The sequence below is a fragment of the Heptranchias perlo genome, chromosome 19 (genome assembly GCF_035084215.1).
Source record: "Heptranchias perlo isolate sHepPer1 chromosome 19, sHepPer1.hap1, whole genome shotgun sequence".
Lineage (NCBI taxonomy): Eukaryota > Metazoa > Chordata > Chondrichthyes > Hexanchiformes > Hexanchidae > Heptranchias > Heptranchias perlo.
In genome coordinates this window covers 22,482,268-22,502,960 of record NC_090343.1, presented here as the reverse complement: position 1 = coordinate 22,502,960, position 20,693 = coordinate 22,482,268, and the positions used below count along the sequence as shown (strand labels likewise).

At 41.0% G+C, this 20,693-nt stretch overlaps 1 protein-coding gene across 1 annotated transcript; it reads left to right on the top strand.

The window, feature by feature from the left end:
* The first annotated feature begins 10,849 nt into the window (after positions 1-10,849).
* Positions 10,850-19,657, top strand: LOC137335230 (hairy/enhancer-of-split related with YRPW motif protein 1-like). The gene is made up of 5 exons (XM_068000473.1): positions 10,850-10,930; positions 11,085-11,163; positions 11,276-11,359; positions 12,045-12,126; positions 18,846-19,657. Exons 1-5 carry the CDS (start codon positions 10,869-10,871, stop codon positions 19,394-19,396), a joined length of 858 nt encoding a protein of 285 aa, XP_067856574.1. The 5' UTR covers positions 10,850-10,868; the 3' UTR covers positions 19,397-19,657.
* Positions 19,658-20,693: the final 1,036 nt, after the last annotated feature.

The window sequence follows — 20,693 nt, the reverse complement described above, 5'->3', positions numbered from 1 at the left end:
AGAAATTTTGACGGCACCCAGTCTAGAGCGCAAAGGCAACAATGTGGTCGTAACGCACACGCGAACCGGGAGGCTAGAGGCCGGCCCGTAATTGGGCCTCAGGTCTCATCTAAACAATCTGAGCTGTTGGTGCCTGTCGTGTCTCTACAAGCAGCTCGCACGGCTGGTGAATCGGACTTTGGGCCGCCTGTCTCGCTGACTGCGGCTCTCAGTTAAGTTCTGGGGGGAGGGGGAGGGAGCACAGCATGTGGGGGTTGATTGCTGCCTGCAGAGGTCATAAGGAATGCTGTGGAGCCAGGAAGAGGACTCCTGCTCATCCTGGGTCCACATAATTTTTTTTTAAAAAATCAAAACTTACATTTTCATTGGTGGCCGGTTCTTTGGCCACATCCACGCCAGGTGAAGCTAAGCAGAGCAGGCCTGGCACTTGCTCCGCTCCTCAGGAAACCAATTTCCTGAAAGGTCCTAAAACAGGCATTTGGCCCTTCATTTACATACGTAAGAAAATGGTCCATTCCATTTTTGGATAGGACATCTTACAGGCTTCCTTGGGACACAGGATGTTGCTCCCCAAATTAGGGCCTTGTGGCACCCATTTTATGCCTGTAAAATTGTGCAACAAGGTCCAATTTCTATCCCAATTTGTGCCCCGTCAGCGCACTAGGACAGCACAGGATTGGAAAAGACTATGCAGTTATTTTCTGGTCAATTCCAAAAACTGATATCCCTTAATTTCCCATTCCCTCAAATATACTTCCAATTCGCCCTTAAATTTTCCACTCCATCTACTTCTACTGCCTCCCTGGGCAGTACATTTCACATGCTCAGCCACCTCTTTGTAAAGTAGTTAGATCTAAGCTGCCTTTGCCCCTTTCCTGTTCTAAGCTTGAAACAAGTCACTGGCTTTAGAACTTGTGGCAAACTTGAACATATTATTGGGGTTCAATTTACCTATTTGCTTAAGAATCTTGAATACTTGAATAATTTCTCCCTTAAACCTTCTCTTCTCCAGAGTAAACAAGCACAGGCTTTTGTACCTCTCCTCCTAGCTCAGCTATCTTAAGCTAGGTATCAGTTTGATTGCTCTTTGTTAACTTGTGAGACAGAAGGCAACAACAAATGACCTTACCTATGAAGTGTGTATAAATGTGAATGATAGATTAATACTTTTTAGTTGTTACCATTTACAGGAAAACAAGCTTGTCATCAATATTCTAAAAGCACTAACACCTGAAGTGGACTTTGTGAACTGCACATAAATAAAGATTAATGCTCAGAACACAAGGAGTTTTACCGCTGCTGTCCTAGTATTCTAAGGGCACCACTTTGTGAAGTAAAGGAGATGCCTACATTTCTTTCCAACGTGGGCACCTACCAGGTGAGGAATCCTGAACCCATGAAGGTTAAACCATTTTAGCTCCTACCCTGTAATTTTGCATGATCTTTCTCACATTAATGACAAATTTCAAAACCATAAACCTATGTAAATTTACAGTAATGGTACAATTGCCAGTTGGCAGAATCAAACTGGTCCTAAATCGATAACATAAAGAGAACCATGATATTCAAAGATAAATGGAATTTGAGGTTTTATATTTAGATGTATTGAATATAAATGCAAGAAAGTGTTGAATTTATACAAGACAAGTTGGAGCATTGCGTGCAGTTCTAGGGAATCCATTATAGGAAGGTAACTTTCAAACTTGATTATTCAAAACGTCTGCTTGCTGGCCTACATTTTTCCACCTTCCATAAACTTCAAGTAATCCAAAATGCAGCTGCCCAAATGTTGTCCCACACTAAACCCCACTCGCCCATCACCCCCATCCTGCAGACCTGCACTGGCTCCCTATCCTCCAATACATCTAATTTAAACTTCTTGCCCTCATCTTCAAATCTCTCCATGGTCTCACACCATCCTACCTCTGGAACCCCTTCCAGACTTCCTCTCCCACACCTGTCAGTCTTCTGACTCTGACCTTTGTTGAGTCTCCCCTCTAATTGCCCACAATTGATGGCAGAGCTTTCAATCACTTCAGCCCTGTCTTTGGAACTTTGAAACAAAGAAAGAATGACTTGCATTTATATAGCATCTCTCATGTCCTCGGGCCATCTCAAAGCACTTTTGGATTACTTTTGGAATGTAATCATTGTTGTGATATAGGCCAAGACATCTATTGCTTTTTCAGCCAGGGAATGGTGATTCCAATTTTCCTCTGAAGTCATGCTGGTTTTCTGACATAAATCAGGTGGGCTGTATTGATTTTCCAGTGTTACTTTCACTGGACATTGGACAATGGAATCACCTGCTGGAAAAGGGGACGTCATTACCAATTAAGGCATAATGATGGACTGATGTCATACATTGCATTTTCTGTCATTGCCACCATAACAGCACTGGACATGGAATGCCTACAATATGTGTTCAGGCCCCCCAAAAATGTAAGTTAGGCTCACCCTGGAATATTCATTGGGGTTAGCAGTGCATATGTCAGGCAGGCAGAAGTCCTGCCCCACTAAAATTACATCTGTGTAGCCATCACAGAGGAACATCTAGGCCAGTATGTCATTTGATGTAAGGCAACATAAAGAGATAGACAGAACATAGATACAAAATGGAATTAAAAAAAAGCTTTAAAGAAAAAACAAGGGCTATTTGTTTGTACCTCAGATATTTCTAGTGTGGGATTGGAGTCATCTGTAGGCCAGGCCAGGTAGAGGTGGCAGATTTGCTTCCCTGGTGGACAGAGGTGAGCCTGATGTGTTTTTATGACAATCAAGCAGCTTTCATGGTCATTTTTTCTATTGCAGCCCACAAATTGCTAGTTTATTGACTGTGCCCCATAAAGATGCAAATTCTCACCCACCCTGCAGAATGACTTGCCATAGTTGGTGATGTGGAGATGCCGGTGATGGACTGGGGTGTACAAATGTAAGGAATCCTACAACACCAGGTTATGGTTGAACAGTTTTATTTGAAAATCACAAGCTTTCGGAGGCTTTCTCCTTCGTCACTCACCTGACAAAGGAGAAAGCCTCCAAAAGCTTGTGATTTTCAAATAAAACTGTTGGACTATAACCTGGTGTTGTAGGATTCCTTATAGTTGGTGAGATAGGAACAATTGAGTCAAAGGATTTAGGTCTGATCGGGAACATTTTTAAACTTTTAACCTTTTTCGAATTTGACAGGCTTTTAATAAAAAATGTCCAGTAAATGTTTTTTAGTGAAAGATTTTGTGAATTAAGTGACATCCTTAATACAGCTTAATGGAGATTACGTGGCACCAAAGGACCATGGCACACTGGCCTTCTTCTATAGTGCTCAGTCAGTTATAGTGGCTATTTGTGTTATTTGTTGAATCAATCCCTTTATCAATTCAATTGCAATTACATTTGGGCAATGGTCACTTTAAGAAACTATTATAGTTATTTCCTCATATCCAGAAATGTTCTGTTGGTCATCTGCAGATGTTTGGCCTGAAAATCCATGAGCGTTTGTTCCCAGTATAAATTCTGGGGTGTGCCTGCTGGGAAACTGTCAGAATATCCGGGTTCAGGGGTGGGTTCCCTACTTAGCATGAAACTGCCCAGTGCCTGTCAGAGCAGGAGAGTGGGTACTGCAGTGCTGGGAAGATGCTAGTTTTATTTTTGGCAGTTTCAGGCCAAGAGGCGGGTTGTGAAGGACTTATCATCCTCTTGTAAAGGGAACCAATCTCTGACAACAGACACAGCCTTTCTTCAGGGGTGCAGGCTAGGGACCAGCTGAGGTCTCCCAGGGTGGCCCAACTTACACTGTAGAGTGGGCTAATACGCCTCCTCTCTCCTGAAGTACCAGCTGTCCAGTGTAACCCAGTCCAGGGCCAAGAAAATTCCTGTCCTGGTAATTTCCTCCCCTAGCCATGCCCCATGCCATTTATTTTCTAAATGGCGAGAAGCTAGGAACTGTGGATGAGCAGAGAGATTTAGGGGTCCAAGTACAGAAATCACTAAAAGCTAGTGGACAGGTACAAAAAATATTAAAAAGACTATGGAATGTTGGCCTTTATTTCATGAGGACTGGAATACAAAAGGGTGGAAGTTATGTTACAGCTGTACAGAACTCTGGTTAGAACACATCTGGACTACTGCATTTTGTTCTGGGCACTGCGCCTCAGGAAGGATATATTGACCTTGGAGGAGATGCAGCGCAGATTCACCAGAATGATACCAGGGCTAAAAGGGTTAAATTTTGAGGACAGGTTTCATAGACTAGGCTTGTATTCCCTTGAATATCGAAGATTAAAGAGTGATCTAATTGATGTTTAAGGTGATTAAATGATTTGATAGGGTAAATAGAGGGAAACTATTTCCTCTGGTGGGAGAGTCCAGAACTAGAGGGCATAACCTTAAAATTAGAGCTAGGCTGTTCAGGGATGATGTTAGAAAGCTCTTCTTCACATAAAGAGTAGTGAAAATCTGGAACTCTCTCCCCCAAAAAGCTGTTGTGGCTAGGTTAATAGAAAATTTCAAAACTGAGATTGATAGATTTTTATTAGGCAAGTGTATTAAGGGTTATGGAACCAAAGTCGATAGATGGAGTTAAGATAAGGATCAGCCATGATCTAATTGAATGGCGGAACATGCTCGGGGGGGTTGAATGGCTTACTCCTGTTCCTATGTTCCCATGTCAGGGACCATGTTTGATGCAGAAAGAGGTTCCACTCAGAACACTCTCCCCCACCCCCTCCCCAGAAGCTCAAAGAGTGCGCCTTCCGATCCCACATTCAAATAACGTGTGCTGCTGCCAGCCATCACTACCTTCCCCCCGCCGCTAGCCACTGCTTCCTTCATGACCCGGTCGCTCCCTTCCCGGTCGCCCCCCTTCATCTCTTACCTGAGGGCCGCTGCTGGCATCACAGTGGCCTAATCTGCAATCCTGCTTCACCAGCGAGCTGCCTGTTACTGTCCGTAGCTCGCCGGCTTGATGGTAATGAAGCCCGAGGCCCAATATCAGGTGCAGCTCAGGCCTCGCCATTCAGGGCCCCTCTCCCCCAACACACCCAGAAATGGGTGCGCCCAAATTTTTAGGCCATTGTCTCTAACAAAATACTGCTGTTTGCTGTTCACTTCAGTCACTGCTATACAGATACTTAAAATATACATGCATTAACATTTCTATTCTGTTTCTGTATGAAATGAACCTGCTTACTTGAGTGAATTCCAATTAAACATTGTGGTTTTTCACAAAACCATAGCTGATGGGATCCAGATAAAAAATTACCATCTTTAACAAATTTAATTCTGAGCTCGTGGTTAAATGTAAACAACATTTCAGCTGAGAAACCAACTTTTTCTAAGTATGTGTGGAGCATTTTAAAAACTTTAGTGAAAAAATCCGCATAACACTGTGATCCTTTTATGTCATAGTTTACAAGTTAGAGCATGTTTGGTGTCTATGTTGTGTTAGCAACAGAGTGAGGGCACAAGGAAATCAAAACCCTCTGCAAGCAAATGCACTTATTGTTAGGGATAGAAATGGGAATCTGCCAGTACTCGTCTCAGCAAGACAAACCCACAGCTGTATTTATACAGCAAATCTGTGCACAAAGCGTGTGTAATGAAAGGCAGAGCAGCAGTGCTAGTTACAGCAGAGGCCAGCAGTCACACGGCGATTGAATTTCAGTAGTTTCTCCACTGTTGTGGGAAAATATTTCCTCTACCTCTGGCAATTCTACAGGGAGAGAGATCTCTATTAACTGCAGCTTGAGAGACACTGCTAAATAGATTGCAATTATGTTGGTGATTAAGCAGCTATTCATACTGTCCTGATCAAACTTTTTGGCTTACACTGCCAGGCACTGAACTCTCAACTTCATCCACAAATAAAATCCCTGCTGCACTAGACAACTAAAGCCATCATGTCCTATCTACAGTGTGTATCTTTGCAGTTCCTGCTTGGCAGGATTAGTAACATAGCCAAAAAAACTTATTCGGAGACTCAGAGAAACACATGTAGGAGCAATCACAATAAGCTCAAATCCCCATTATCAACTGTTTGGTCATCCAGCGACTTACAATGATACTGAATAATAAGCCAAATACCAGACTGATTTATCTTATTTGGAAACTTATTTGAAGTGAATCTCTCTCTCGTTCATATATATATAAAACTAGCGGTGTTGCTCACAGTAAATTGGAAGACATTGTACCATGTAATGTAGAATATATTATTTTGCTGTTAAGGCAGATCTGTGTGTAAATGGCATGGCTCTTTAAGGCCACAAGATCTAATTGCTATATAGGCACAACCTGAGGCCGATTACAAGCTAATGGCTCGTAGGTGGATCCGCATGCCAGTTAGAGGACATTTTCTGTTGCTGGAGATTTCTTATGGATGAGATGTTAAACTGAGGTCCCGTCTGCCCTCTCAGGTGGACGTAAAAGATCCCACCGTTCTATTCGAAGAAGAGCAGGGGAGTTCTCCCCGGTGTCCTGGCCGACATTTATCCCTCAAACAAGATCAATAAAAAACAGATTATCTGGTCATTATCACATTGCTGTTTGTGGGATCTTGCTGTGCACAAATTGGCTGCTGCGTTTCCTACATTACAACAGTGACTACACTTCAAAAGTGCTTCATTGGCTGTAAAGTGCTGTGGGACTTCATGAGGTCGTGAAAGGTGCTTTATAAATGTAAGTTCTTTCTTTCCTTCTTATTGACAGATACCTGTAAATCTTCAACTCCATTTTAAGGGTTAGAAGAAGCCATCAGGAAATGACCATGTTTCTTTCCATTTACTACACTTTAAGTGTAATACAGACATTTGCATGTGTGTGAAAGTGTGATGTCTGACATGTGACTGATGCATATCAAAACTTTTATAATCTCCTGTGGCATTGTTCATGGGCAATCTGTGGACTGGAGTATGGTTGTGATGTTTGGCTGCTAACTGGCCCTGTATATATTAAATGGTTGTACACATTAATCTTATTTTCTGTGTCACAATTTCTCAGTCATTTCTTTATTTCCATCACAACTATATGTTCAAATTAGAGAGACACACCTGCGTAATTTAACCTATATGTCAACACAGGGTATCACGTATCTTCTATAATATTTAATCTTGTAGGCCTTCCACCACTAAGTAATGCTGTTGTAACTACCAGGTTTGCCCACCATTTTGTTTTTCCAACCCACTCCCTTGCCCAAAGTGTGATAATGCATATTAGAGTCAAGACACACACACAGACATATATATATATCCTGTAGCAATGCTCAAAGTTACAGGACATACTGCTTTATAACAATAGGGGTGTTATCAACAAAATGTGACAAAGTGTTGCAAGAAGTAATTGTGACACTTACAGAAAGTGCTTGCTATATGCAACTCTTAATATATTATAGAGCCATATCTTAATAAATTAAAAATCACGTTTTAATGCACTTCCACCAAATCTTACTTCCTGTTGTCAACTTTTCCATCATGAATTCCTGTGTTCACATTTATAATGGAAGCTGCATATTTAAATTTACCATGCTATAATTACACCCTGGTGCCAGTGGTGATATAATAATTGAAATAGATAGATGTTTTATATAAAATAGCTGATGTATTTTACCCAAGGTAGAATTGTTAATGTCGGGTTGACTTTTATTCAGTTACGTGAAAAATATTCTAGGAAAAGTTAGCAGCAGTAGCTGAAGATGACATGGGAAAACTACAAATAAAAAAACTTTTCACCGGTTATCGGGAATGTGAGATCTAGTATCAGGTTTATACCATTAATGAACTGAAACATTATTAGACAACCAAGGGAAACTGCAGTAAACTCGAATCCTTAAAGAGGTTTTAAAAACGTTCTGCTTCCAATGAATACTGTCTGCTGCTAAATCAGGAGTAACACGATTAGCACAACTCACTAGTTATAATCCTTTGTGTTACCGAGTGATTTTATTTTGCAGATTTTAAACCTGATCTTTCATCTGTTCTTCTTTGACACGTTTACTGAAAGCTAAAATTAAGAAGAAACATGCCAAACGTTTGACTATTTTCTAAAGAGGATTGAGTTTTACGATGACTTGGTGCATTGGTCAAACAAATTCAGTGATTTAAACTTCAAACTGTCTTAAGTTCCGGATCACGCTGTAACACAGACGGCCAGTCGCCAGCTCTGAAGCAACCCTTCAGCAGGCGCCTGTTTAACAGCAGCCTGAGTTTGCTGCAGGATCCCGGCGGCTGCTCGACCTTCCCACGCTGCCCTGAGTCGCACGTGTGGGACGTACAGCCGCGCTAGCTGGCGCCTCTTGTGTCTCATATTTCTCCCAGTGTCAGGAAACGTGCCCTCAGTGAACTTTCTCTCCCTCTTCTGTTGCTGCCTAATTTAAAAATCTCCAAACAAGTTAATAGGCTATTGGTGAGATTTGAGTTTAGAAATTATTGTTGGCAATATTGGCGGACAATGGCAGAGCACGTTCTTTGTCCACTGTTTTATTGGAGATATTAACAAATTGCAAGTAACTCGGTTAACACCATCCTTAAAATAACAAATAAAGGAAAGTGAAATGAACATGTTAAGTGTTTATCTGATAATATTTACAACATCAATTTCTAGGTTCATTTTCGGGATTCTTATGTGTGTGATAAAACATTTACGGTACACGTGCAAAATATGTAGATACTCAGCACTTGCCCCAGATGAGCTGTACTCCACATGTTTTGTTGATCAAGTTTAGCTTCTCGTTGACACAAACTGCGTGGTACAGTTCAATTGTGCTGAACTGAATTTCAGCAAGCAGCGTGACACCACCTTAAGGCAATAGTTTTATACAACTTTGGTTTCGCACTGGCGTGAAGCAAAGTTTAGAAACCTTACCCCGAAAACTTTTAAAGTATTTTTACTCTTTGGCAGAGGGCTAGTTGTTTCGTCAACTCTCTGCTACCATTAAAAACATTCAGGTGTTCGTGAGTGAAGCTCCGTTTTCCCTGCCCAGAAGGTGGCTGAGTCAACAGTATAACTCCGATCCGCTGTTCTACGTTGCTCAAAACAGGTACCTATCTCAGACTGGTACCTGCAATGTAACAATGCCCTTAAATATGCACTATCAACAACAACAATTTACATTTATATAGCGCCTTTAACGTAGTAAAACATTCCAAGGTGCTTCACGGGAGCATTATCAAACAAAATTTGACACCAAGCCACATAAGGAGGTATTGGGACAGATGATCAAAAGCTTTGTCAAAGAGGTAGGTTTTAAGAAGTGTCTTAAAGGAGGAGAGAGAGAGGTGGACAGGGGGAGAGGTTTAGGGAGGGATTTCCAAGGCTTAGGGAGCCTCACTCGAAAGGGTTTGGCAATCTCATCCAGTGAATTCTGCATACATGCAGCACAAGTGACAGAATTCATAATATGTTTATGCCATTCATTTCACTGACAAGTTGAGAAATATTTCAAACTTTGTAAAATCAGATCTGATTAATTTCTCCAGTTGCCAATTTGGAAACTCCATTGCAGCCTTCTTATAGCAGGGTATTTTTGATCATTCCAGAAACAGAGCCTGTCCAGAAACTTCACAGTGGCGAGCCCCCCGTCTATCTATATCTTCTATCTAAGAAACCTCCAAGTTCTATTCCAATAGAATCTGTCATTGTGGCACAATACTGGCATTGCCAAAGACAAGACCATCATTTCTTCAGTGTCAGATAATTTGGCTGGTGTAGACCACCACAGAAAGTAAATGGATCAGATGGGAAACAGCAAATACATGTACATTTGTAAAAGTCCCTGTCTGACTCCGACTATTATCATTTATTGTTGGTCACATCAGAATATCACATATATGGAGACAAAGAAACTGGTGGCATAATAATAACAAATTGCTTTTATATAGCACATTTAATATAGAAAAATATCTCATGGTGCTGTTTATGGGGGGGGGGGGGAAGCAAAATGTTGCACATATGATTTGATGTAAGAACAATCTGAACAATTATTTTAATACAGACTGGGTTCAAATAAGTCCCTTTGATCCCTACGGAGTATATAGTTCCTGAGATTTGTTGACACCTTCAATCTTGCTATCTCAGTTCCAGTGGATACTTGGTATAATACTGGATCAGGACAAATGTAGATGAGGTGGATACCTCTAAAGAATAAGATATTAAACAAAAGATTTTAACCCTCTGTATTGATTTGGGCTGTTGGTCTCTTTTGTGTTGAGTGTAGGATTGTTGCAACAGATTTTAAGATATTAATTGGGTTTCTAGGATTCTTTACATTTGGTTTGAAGGCTCACCCACTACTGCACAGGCACAAAAATATCTAAGTTAAACAACGGCGTCCAGCTGAGAACCAAAAATATAAATGGAGATCTACTCTGTCTGATGTGGTTGCCTTGAATGTGAAAGTGAAATGAGGTAGTAGGGCTCATCAACAAGTTACTAAAGATCCAAACTGTGCTCTCCCAATGGTTCCGTTGGTAAAGGAAGTGTGTCTCTGACCACAAAGATACTAGGTTGGATTCCTAGTCTGTGTTGAGTTAGCTGGTCGCAGCTGGAGTAGGGGCACAATTGGCCTCGGCTGACCTTGGGCTTGGGAGGGGAAAATTCTATAACCACTGTGCCGACCCTATGTAGAGAGAGGTTGCTGCAAGTCATCAGTGATCGCCAGACCAACTGCAGAACCATTCCTCAGAGGGAAGCCCAGGACTGCCAACCAGCGATGAGTAAAAGAAAACCAGGCCCGGGCGAGCTGTCTCAGGAGGGTTGAGACCTGCTGTCGAGCTGATAAACTGATACCGTGGGAAAACTGCTTGGATTTGTAACTGCGCTGCAGCCAACACGTCACTCAGAGCAGAAGGGCATTCCACAAGAAGGCGAGCCGTTAAACGATGAAGAGATCTTTGGAATTCAGCTCCTCGGACAGTGAATTAGATGTTGAAGAAGAAAATGGGTAAACCGTGAATTATTTCTTTATTCATTAACCCCCGAACTGTAATTTACCTTGTAGTTATTGAGATACCCCATAGTTAGTGGCGGATCATGATCAAAAGACTACATTATTTAACAATCTGATTGAAAGGAAATATCAATCTTATTTTAAATAGGAATATGAAGGCAGCAGACTCGAAGTCTGTGTTACCATCGACTTTCTCCCAGAACCAGGCAAGGAAGAAAAGACGAGGAGTACGTTTATTTTTTTCCCGAAGAACAATCTGCATTTTTTCGCTTCCTGTCTGCAATAGCGGGAAGGTAACTTTGTAAACTTGACTAAAATTGGCCTTTCGTTTAATTGCAGATCGTTGAGAAACGTCGCAGAGATCGGATTAACAACAGTTTGTCGGAACTTCGCCGACTGGTTCCCAGTGCCTACGAGAAACAAGTAGGACTTAACCTTACTGTACAGTTCTAAGCAGGATACATTGTGGTAGCCATACACTCGGTGCAGATTTTATTATTGATTCGAGGAACAGCACCTCATGAGGCACTTTACAACCTTCCGAACTCAACATTGATTTCAGTAACTTCAGATCATAACTACTGCTCCCATTTTTCGGTGGTCTAGTGCTGGTAATGGTTCTGCTGCTGCCATTCATAGCTACTCCTGATCAATCTTTCATTTCTTAACCTGTCCCATTACCACACTCCTTACCTTGCACATTCATCCTTTTTGTCATTTAATCACTTGTGTCCTCTACCATATCACATACCTTCCCTTTTGTTCTCTCTCCCGCCCCCCTTTTCCCCTGGCTCTGTACTTGCTCAAAAACATTAGCTCTTTTAACATCTTGCAGTTCTTCAACTTGAAACATTGACTCTGTTTCTTTCTCCACAGATGCTGCCTCTCTTACTGAGCTTCTCCAGCATTTTCTGTTTTTATTTCAGATTTCCAGCATCCGCAGCATTTTGCTTTTGTTTTAGTATTGATTGTTGAGAAAAGCAAGTTTAAAATAATCTGAGGAAATGTTGAAGAAAAAATCTGGTTGCATAGGTTAATGTGGTTGCATTCGTTGTCTGGGACCGAAACGTCTTGTCTAACAGCCACAATATGTTCACTCGTTTTGCAGGGATCGACAAAACTGGAAAAAGCTGAAATACTACAAATGACGGTTGATCATTTAAAAATCCTACATACAAGTAGCGGAAAAGGTGAGCATAATTTTGAGTGTTTTTGAGCAGTGAAGTTGGTTCCTTAAAGGTGTGAACTGGGGAATAAAGGGCCCGACCCCAGCTATCATATCCAAAAGATATATTTATACTGCAACTTTAATGTTAGCGAGTGTTTTCCAATTTGAATTGTTGCTAAGGTTGTAATGTGGGAGGTATTTTGTGGGGCTTTGCTCCATGCGTGAAGCCTTCGTGGCAGTGAGTGCAATAGTGAAGAGAGGGCTGCAACCCTGGAGCCCTAATTTTGCAACCTGTAGTGAGGCTCCACACCGGAAACCTTGCCCTGCAAGATTATACTCTAGAGTTACGACCCAACCTGATCTCAGGGCTCACTGGTGTGAAACCTCCTGGAGAAGTCAGTCTCACACTGCTTGGGTTTCATGCTGCACGGAGCAGAACTCTGTTAGTCAACCTCCTTCCCTCTGTGGTTCTGGCAACATGCTTCAAGTAAGCGTGAGACAGTTGAGTGTACGGAACAGACTTTATACAGTATAGAGACAAAGCAGCCCGCTTGATTGGGACCCCATCCACCACCCTAAACATTCACTCCCTTCACCCCCGGCGCACTGTGGCTGCAGTGTGTACCATCTACAGGATGCACTGTAGCAACTCGCCAAGGCTTCTTCAACAGCACCTCCCAAACCCGCGACCTCTATTATCTAGAAGGACAAGGGCAGCAGGCACATGGGAACAACACCACCTGCACATTCCCCTCCAAGTCACGCACCATCCCGACTTGGAAATTTATCACCATTTCTTCATTGTCGCTGGGTCGAAATCCTGGAACTCCCTAACTAACAGCACTGTGGGAGAACCTTCACCACACGGACTGCAGCGGTTCAAGAAGGCGGCTCACCACCACCTTCTCAAGGGCATTTAGAGATGGGCAATAAATGCTGGCCTTGTCAGCGATGCCCACACCCCATGAACGAATAAAAAAAAGATGATCAGTCCATACAGTACAAAGGGTACAACTCGGGATCCTCTCGCTCCTGCTGCCTAACTTTATCTCTGGAACTCTTCCTTATATACCCTAGTTGTTTACCACAAAAGCAACATACGTTATATTTCATAGATAGACAGACCTTCATATGTCCAATTCCTTTTACATCCTTATGATTAGTTGTCTCCGGGCCTTATCAAGGACACTATGTTTATTCCAAAGCATTCTGTATCCTTGCTATATTATGGTTAATTCGTAAGTATTATAGTTATACATTAATCCCTCATGGTCGATGTCCATTCTAGCCAGCATTCCCTTTGATAAGCAAACATCTGGAGCGGAACAGAACTCATCCTCTCTCCTTGTCTTTCCAGACAACCTGCTGGTCCATCAACCAGCTATGGTTACTATAGTTCAGTTTGATTATTAACTCTCAACTCGCCATCGTGTCCAAGAACATATCCAATGAACTCCTGTGCAGTGTTAAATCTGGAATAACTTGGGAATTTTAAAAATTTACCTGGAGTTGAATGAAAGTTTCAGAGAGTGTGGGTATTCCTGCCAGCAGTTATTAAGCACTTAGGCCTGGAGTTTCTTCCTCGGTTGCAACCCTGATGTCAGACCCGAAAATGTGCCCATGTTGCCAATGTCAAGTTGCACCTAAGTATCCTCCCAATCTCATTAGAATATGCCCGAATTTAAAATGGGCATAAATCAGTGTAAACAATTGGGGCCCAAGGAAATATCAAACCCACACCAATATATTTCTTCTTTGAGTGATAAAATTGAAGTTTCAACTCATTTAACCATCATCCATAAACATTAGGCACAGTGGGATCAAGTTGCCGCTTGTTTCTGCTAGTTATGTCAGTGCAATCGAGTGGAGTCAACCAAAACAGCACAAAAGATCGGGGAATTTCAAATGTGAGTTACACCCAAAACCACTTCCGCTCGTGTTTTCCGTGATCTTTTACGCTGGTTCAAGATTCAAATCGCCCGAATCAGGCCCTGCCCACAAAACTGGCCACGACCCCAGGTCGAAATTACAAGATTCCACTGATTGTGCTGGCTAGGGAAGGCTCTTCAAATTGCGCTCATTTTTTTAGGCGCACAGGCACTAGTAGGCACATTTTAAAAACTTTTTCATTAAAAAAAATATTTAATTTACTAAGACAGTGTACCACTGATGATACTATTAAATGGACCAGTATCGGTTTTTTAAAGTAATTTTCAGTGGAGGACTTATTAAAAATGCTTATTTTTGCTGATAAACCCATTTTCAGCTGTATTAATAAAACTGCACCAGGTTACCACTCTTAAATACATCAAGGAATACTTTTTAATGGAAAGAAAAAAAAATGATTACGTTCTATTACACTGCTCTATTTTGCTGGTTCATGGGAGATTTTACATTGGTGATTATGCAAATACATTTTAGCGGAAATTTGAAGTGTAACCTCACCAGCAATTTCAAGTGCATTTTGGGTGCAATTACAAAGCAGAAACTCTACCCCAGCATGTTTGAGAACCAACAATTGGGGAAGCTTTTCAGTTTTTAATGTGACATACTTAGGCCATAAAAATGCATTGAAAGAAACGGAAAATACAGAGCAGGTCTCAGTGAGGGTAATTTTTTAATTAAAAAATTGCAATTAAAAGACCAGAAAAATGACTTTGCTTCCCACTGCGCCTGAAAATCTGGATGCAATGTTAAGAGAGCACCCCCCCCCCCCTACCGAAAAAGTGCAATTTGGAGGATTCTCACATTTGAGAGTTTGATCGACGGACGTAGAAGATTGAGGAGACTGGGGCATATTGTAGTTATGTGCGTTACGCACTTACGTCTAAAATTCTTTAATTAATTTGTCCAAGTAATTTGTTTGCACCCAGATTACGGTGTATCTGTGCAGAAATGTGGAGGAAATTCCAGGCGTTAAATTTGAATGACTGGGAGGGAGGCTCTGTGTATGTCTCTAAGCAGGAGAAATGCAGTTGGAGCCAGGCACTATAAACAAGGTGCTGCCAGGTTGGAACCAATACTAGTAGTCTGAGACTGGTAGCTGCAGTATTAATGCAAGCTAAGAGCCAAAATCCATCAAAAAATTCACTCATAACCACTTGGTTATCTTTTCTGTGGTTAAGATTTGGCATTTAAATGAGAAGTTTACATGTAATTCCCATAATGTAATGTATAAAACAAGTAAATCAATATTAAAACTACCTGCAAGTATATCTATCTTGGACTATAATGTTTTGTTTTCCTCCTCATTTGAAAGTGTATTGATAGCACCAAGTTAATGTACTGCTGTTATGCCCATTTGTTAGAGTGGGCAACACCTTTGTGCCAGCTAATGCAGCAGAGATGATTATGATCTGCGGGTAGTGAATTTTAAAAAGTTGTCCAATTTGGTTGATGTGACTGAGTAGCCATTGTTTTATATATATATATATATATATATATATATATATATATATAAATATATATATATATATATATATATATTGATTATAACTGACGCTTGTTGTAAATAATGTATCTATTGCAGACATGAATAAGACTACTTTCCAGGCCATTTAAACAGTAGTTTACTATTATTTTATGATAATCTTGGAACTACATTTATGTTAAAAAAATGAAATGTGAAAAACAAACACAAATGCCTCATGTTCAATCCCCGGCCTGTGCTGAGTTAGCTGGATAGTTGTTAAAATTGGCTTCAGCACTCCTGGACTACAGAGCAGAAAACTCCTGATTGTTATCCAGTGACCTGTGCTAGAAAGTGCATGTTTGTGGTCATAACTCACTTATGGAGATATTTATCATATGTTGTTTCTGATTCTGGTATATCCTCTACATCACTACCTAAAATACAAGCTTTACTTTTTGACTGGAGTTCAGACTCATCTGGACTGGCTGGGGTTGAATTGGGAGTTACAATGGTATAAACATTGACTTGGTGTGGTAACAGTAATCCTTCAGAGCTTGCTGTTTGTATCAAGGCAACTGAAGGTGCCAGTGTAGTGAAGTGACTTCAACATACTGCCATCTCTTATGTGCATTGTGTGGCTCCAACAACAACAACAACAACAATTCACATTTATATAGCTCCTTTAACGAGGTAAAACTTCCCAAGGCGCTTCACAGGAGCATTATCAAGCAAAATTTGACACCGAGCCACATATGGAGATAGTAGGACAGGTGACCAAAAGCTTGGTCAAAGAGGTAGGTTTTAAGGAGTGTCTTAAAGGAGGAGAGAGAGGTAGAGAGGCGGAGAGGTTTAGGAAGGGAATTCCAGGGCTTAGGGCCTAGGCAGCTGAAGGCACATGGTGGACCGATTAAAATCAGGGATGCGCAAGAGGCAAGAATTGGAGGAGCGCAGAGATCTCGGAGGGTTGTAGGGCTGGAGGAGGTTACAGAGATGGAGGGGCGAGGCCAGGATTCTATTGTAGCATCATGATATGGATGAAACATTTAACCGAGATCCCATCTGCCTATTCTGTTTTTTTCTGGTGGACATTAAAGATCCCACAATACTATTCGAAGAAGAACAGAGAATTCTCCTGGCCTCCCGGCCAACATTCCTCCCTTAACCAATAGCACCAAAAAACAGATTAACTGATCATTCATCTCATTGCTGTTTGTGGGATGTTCCTTGTTCATTGTAGTTCAAAATGTAATTTGTAAGTAAAGAGCTTTGAGATGTTTTGGCATGGTAAGATATTATTTCAATGCAAATTTTATTAGCATAGCAGAACATGGGCATAGAATGGAGTGGAATCTCTGTGGCTTATGTACAGTTGATTAATTGAGAAATTAGCTTTTCTTCTATAAACTCATTATGAACATTCCTTTCAACTTGTTGAAGGAATGGAGCACATTGTATAGTACATGACCAGAATGCAGCATGTCATCGTAACCATGGAAAAGGTACAGCAAAGATTTATTAGAATGATACCAAGAATGAGAGGGTATAGTTATGAAGAAAGGCTTGAAAAGTTGGAGTGTTATTCACTGGAACAGAAAAAGTTAACGGGGATCTAATAGAGCTTTTCAGAATTATGAAAGGTAAATAGCGAAATATTATTTCCACTGATTGGCAAATTGGTAACAAGAAGGTTTAGACTCAGGATTATCATTAGAAAATGAAGGGTAAGGTTAGAAGAACTTTTTTCACACAGTGGTTTTTGAACATGGGATGCTTTACCGGAAATGGCTATTGAGGCAGAAACTATTACATCATTTCAAAGAGAATTAGATAAGTATTTGTAAAGGAAGAATAGAAAAGGATACGAGCGAAGGGTAGGGAAATTGGATTAGATTAGATAGCTGCAGTTGAAGAGTTAACACCGACACAGGCACGATGGACTGAATAGCCTCCTTGTGTGCTGTGATTTCTATGGGAAGCACATACTGTTCATGATGAGCAGTAGCCAAATTCATTGTCAGGTTTAACACGTGTGAAATAAAACGTTCATATTTTTGCTGGAGCTTACTGTCAAGCAATGATAGCAAAAATGAAAAAAAGATGTGAATGCATGTTTTTGTTTAGAAATTTATCTGTGCAAATGTGTGAGATTTTATATATATATATATATATCTTTTAGTTGTCAATGGACAAATATCTGTACTGTCACTAGTCAACTTTCTTATTGGACAGAAAACTACCAATCAGATTCCACCAAAGGAAAACATTTATATGGGTATAGTTGTCATGGCAGTTCCCCATTCTCTGAACTTGATCCCAGCCTTGACCGCTTCTCAATTGCCTTCTCCTCTTCTCAATTGCCTTCTCCTCTTCTCAATTGCCTTTTCCTCAATCCTGGACTTCCCGCTGTCTCAGCCTTGCTAATATCACTCCTGTTCTATTATGCGGTTAATCCTCCTCCTTAAATCAAGCACTGAGCCTCTCCCCCTCCCAGCTTCAATGCCTGCCCTTTTTTCTATTTACTTCAGACTTTATGCTCCCTCCCACTACTTCTTTGGCCTCTTGCCCCACTGCATTCTTTCTCCTACTCTGCTTCAGCTTTGAACTTTGGTACCCTCTCCATAACAGCCTGATGCTATGCTCCTTTCTCACTCCAGCATCAGACCCTAATCCTTCTCTGCTTCAATTACATGATTTGGTCTCTATCTCTTATTCATAATGCACAGACAATCATGCGGGCCATGACTATGGCTCATTGATTTCCGTGCCCAAGTTTATAGTGGGCAGTTTTCTGACTTTACACTTTGACCGCTGCAACGTACAATGGAAATTTAGGTGCGGCTCCTTGCCGAGAAGGCATAGTCGGAAAATTACCCCAGATATGTGTATCACTTCCACAGATACCAGTCATCCTCCAGTACTTCACCCATCATTTATGTGTGAACCTCGACAATGAGCGTCAGGAGGCTGTTTGGCCGCCAGGGATCATCACAGCCAAGCCTGGACTTCTCCTCATTTGATATCCACAGAAGCCCATTGCCAACTGGGAAATTGGATGGCTGATTTCACCACTTTGTAATTTGGGACACTGAGGCCAATTATAGTGCAGCTACTCATCACACACTTGGGATTGAACTTGGGACCTTCTTGATCTGTATGGCTCGCTTGATAAATCTGTGGAGCCAGTGGTGGAGTGTAGTATAATACCTTGTGGTTTTAAATCATCTTGCCTTTTAGTTCATTTCAAAGTTAGAATATTGTCATACTGTAATTGATTTTATTGCAATTAGGTGTTTTGCACAGTTTCTAATTTTACTGTTTTGAATTAATAGGTTATTTTGAGACTCAGGCATTTGCCACAGATTACCGGATCCTGGGATTTCGGGAATGCTTATCTGAAGTTGCCAGATATCTCAGTGTGACTGAAGGACTAGACCATTCTGATCCTTTGAAGGCTCGCCTGGTGTCACATTTAAACACATGTGCATCGCAGAGGGAAGTTGTGACTGTTGAGACGAGCCATCAGCTCTGGAGTGCAGGGTATCCCCATCAGCCTGCGCTGACCTCTTTATCTCATTTTAGTGCTGAAGTTCTCGCAGGCGGCTTTCCTCATGCAGAACAAAGTCATCACAAGGAGTCAATGCTCAGCAGTATCCATCTCGAACAGTTAAAGAAAGTGTCCCCTACAGGTTGTGTTGTCCCCATGATGGCAAATGCTGCACATATACCACCTTCAATATTCCCAGTTTCTTCTCTGTCAGCCATACAGTTCCCATTTTCCATTGATCCTCTTCCTCTATTGCCAGCTGCTGCAGCCCGACCTCCAATACAAGCTGTAAAGATTGGAAAACACTTCTGGGCTACAGAAGTAGGGGCTTTTTAATTTGAATGTGTGTTTATAGTTTTAAAAGGTCAAGTGACAAGATTTTCCAAATACTATAGTAAAGTGTGTACCATGCACACAATACTATGCACATTTCATGATATGGTAACTACAGCTCTGTTAAAATCAAACCACATTACTATAAACTCATAGGGAGAAGGAAAGCAGTTCTTATTGGGATCATCCCATCAATCTTTGACTTACTTTATTGACTTATAACAGTGCCTTAGCTGGGAGCAGGAAAACATTTATTGTAATGAAAGTTTGCAATAATGAGATTCAATTGTATGTAAATTATTATTATTATATACAACTGGAAAAGGCTTACTTTTCTTATTACATGAAGTGATATTGCCTTAGTTGACAACTCATGTGAACTGTTAGAGTTTGTTACATGATACAATTAAGAGTGTTTAATAGCTCAGTGTGTAATTGCACTGTGCAGTGTAGTACTAAGCACTACAAAGTAGCAAGTTCCAGGTTTGAAATTTAAACTCACTTTGTAACAGAATTTATTTTCTGAGAGCTTGCTATGAAAATGTAATTCCTTCTTGGGCAATGTTAACCTTCAATGAACATAATGATTAACGTTAACCCCACCCCGTGTCCAATAATTAAGATTAATTATCACTGTATCTAATGATGAATGTTAACCCCCAACATACCCAAAAACTAAGGTTAGTCCCCAATGTATTCAGTACTTGGTATGGGTATAGCTAAATAAGTACTGGACAAGTCTATCCATGATATCACAGGAAAGGTTCAAGTTTTTTTGTGAAACCACAGAATTAAACTTGCACTAGATCTCATGGCACACATGCCATTGTGTAAAACCCAAATAATGTCTTCAGTTTTCATCTCTTGTACACAACAATGCGCTGAAGGATTGTTTTATCTTTAATTAGAGGTACACAGGTGATATCTTCAGTACCATCTGTTGTGCTTCTTAAAAATGGCTTAGAAATAGAACATAGCCACAAATAATTGGGTTAAAAAATTTCATCAAACCCCTTTATGCTCATCAAGGTGAGAAGCATTAATGCTGGAGAATGGGACCCACTCCCATTTCAGGCACCCAGTGTCAGTATCAAGCACTTCCAGGTATAGCACAGCCAAATGTAGAGAATAGCCTCCACCCCACAATATGTCCCAGTCGACAACCTCAGAAAAGCCCCTCCTATTGACCTTTTTTTCCATTTCCCACACCAGCCATCCTGTGGCATCCCTGAACGAGATTACCAATTAGGAACAGTTTTGGGCTTTAGATCCATGTTCATTAGGAACTGATTTAAGACAG

Coding starts and splice junctions, on each gene's coding strand:
- LOC137335230 (XM_068000473.1), top strand. CDS start 10,869: ATGAAGAGATCTTTGGAATTCAGCTCCTCGGACAGTGAATTAGATGTT. Junction 10,931..11,084: donor GATGTTGAAGAAGAAAATGG/GTAAACCGTGAA, acceptor TATTTTAAATAG/GAATATGAAGGCAGCAGACT. Junction 11,360..12,044: donor CCAGTGCCTACGAGAAACAA/GTAGGACTTAAC, acceptor CTCGTTTTGCAG/GGATCGACAAAACTGGAAAA.